Source organism: Saprolegnia parasitica (genome assembly GCF_000151545.1).
Source record: "Saprolegnia parasitica CBS 223.65 unplaced genomic scaffold supercont2.12, whole genome shotgun sequence".
NCBI lineage: Eukaryota > Oomycota > Saprolegniomycetes > Saprolegniales > Saprolegniaceae > Saprolegnia > Saprolegnia parasitica.
This window is the reverse complement of record NW_012156406.1, coordinates 151,075-152,852: the sequence shown is the minus strand read 5'-3', so window position 1 is coordinate 152,852 and position 1,778 is coordinate 151,075. Positions and strand designations below refer to the sequence as shown.

The 1,778-nt window shown below is 54.8% G+C and overlaps 1 protein-coding gene across 1 annotated transcript in view; it reads left to right on the top strand.

Annotated features, from left to right (window-relative positions):
* Positions 1 to 1,778, top strand: part of SPRG_19668 (hypothetical protein) — a gene marked incomplete at both ends in the record, with an annotated part of 4,584 nt that overhangs the window by 391 nt on the left and 2,415 nt on the right. Inside the window, 4 exons of the mRNA XM_012343235.1 lie at positions 123 to 294; positions 344 to 753; positions 799 to 856; positions 916 to 1,001. Of these exons, the coding sequence (XP_012198625.1) occupies positions 123 to 294; positions 344 to 753; positions 799 to 856; positions 916 to 1,001 (726 nt within the window). The remainder of the gene's footprint in view (positions 1 to 122; positions 295 to 343; positions 754 to 798; positions 857 to 915; positions 1,002 to 1,778) is intronic.

Below are 1,778 nucleotides of genomic sequence, written 5' to 3'. Positions count from 1 at the left end.
CTCTTTGCACTATCTCCCTTTGACGCATTGCGGCGATAGAAATTGGTCGAGACGGCCGACTGGTCGGCCCGCTGTCGCTTTGGCAAGCGCACGCACCGACCGCTCCAACGAGCGCAAACGAGACCTTTCGCTTCCGAGCGTCGTGCGTCCGCGATGGCAAGCACGCGTACAATTCGGAAAAGATCGCTGGCGAAGTCGGGGGCGCACTCTTGGAGCATTTCGGCTGGAAGGTCTCGTTGACCGAGTTCCACATGGAAGTCGTCTGCTTCGTGCTGCACAACCACGTCGTCTGTGGTATGCACCTCTATCATTTTGGACAATATGGCTGAAAGCTGTAGTAAAGGCGTTTCTCTCGCGGACCCGCGCAAGATTTTCTTCAAGAGCCGCCTTGCGAACGAAGAGCGACACCCTAGCATGACTTCAATTCAGTACATTTCGACGCTTCGCCCGTCGACCGCGTACATGCTGCTCCAGCTCGCGCGTATCGAGGCCGGTGACATTGTCCTCGACGCCATGTGCGGCGTTGGCACTATTCCCGCGTCCGCCACGTACCTCGCCGCCCCCGTGTTTGCATTGGGTGGCGACGTCGAAGAAGACGCTGTCGAGAAGGCCGGGCGCAACGTTGCGGCGCGGCCTGCAACCATTTGCCAATGGGATAGCCAGCGCCTACCACTTCGTGACGGCTGTGTCGACAAGATCGTGATCGACATGCCGTTCGGCGTGCGCTGCGGCAGTCACCAGAAAAACAGCAAGGTGCGACAAACACAAACACACTCATATATCTTATTGGACACGTAGTTATACCCGCGCTGCATGGCCGAGCTGTGCCGGGTGTTGCGCGACCACGGTCGTATTGGTGCGTTCTTGTGGTACTTGTTATGATGAGCAACTACTTATCGTGCGCTGGCAAATTAGTGCTTCTTGTGATGTCCAAGAAACTCATCAAGGGCTGCCTTGGCAACAAGAACACCGCGGCGCTCTCGATCGTTGAGGAACTGCACGTGAATATTGGTGGCCTAGGGGTCGGCGTCTTCGTCCTCGAAAAACAGCCCGAAGGATGCAAGAAACGCAAGTCCGACAATGTTACGCAGTAACTTGGAGTACAGGGCCTACGTTTGATCACCAATTCATGTCGTGTTTTCTTTCCCGAAGTTCCCGGTAGCGTTGCTTCCACAGTCCTACGGTGTCCAACCACTCGGTTATTGTAAAGCTGTTGGAAGCAAATAACTCTTGAATTCGAAGGATTCTTGGAAATCACCATCGGTAGGCCAGCGCGACGTCGAGTCGGTAACGCTGCAGTCAATGACATCCTTTGACGAGCTAACAGTAAACAGTCTTTGTCGCGCGTTTCGAGATGCAATGCTTGGGAGGGCTCCCGAATGCAGTGACGGCCCGGCGAGCGAGTGAAGAGGAGGTAGACTGCTACTCTCTACGGGTTTTCAAGGCTTGGTTGCACGAAGGTATCGTTCATTATTCTACTTTCCATGGATTTCTCATGGTGCAGCGGCATAGTGCAGCGGATTCTTGGCGGGAACCCGTTCGTATCTCGAGGGAGATTACGTGCTGAAATGTCCGTAAGGCCAGGAGAAACAATTGGTTGTCATTGGTCTGTTTATCCGTACAATCCGGATTGCTGCTTTTGGTGGCACATTCGTCGTGCAAGGAAGCAAGCGCCATCCTCTCTAATCCATGTGGTCGAAGCCGTTGAACCTTACGCTGACACGCGCCTTCATGCGTCGGCGTCACTGGCTAAGCGTCGCGACGGTGCATCCGGTCAC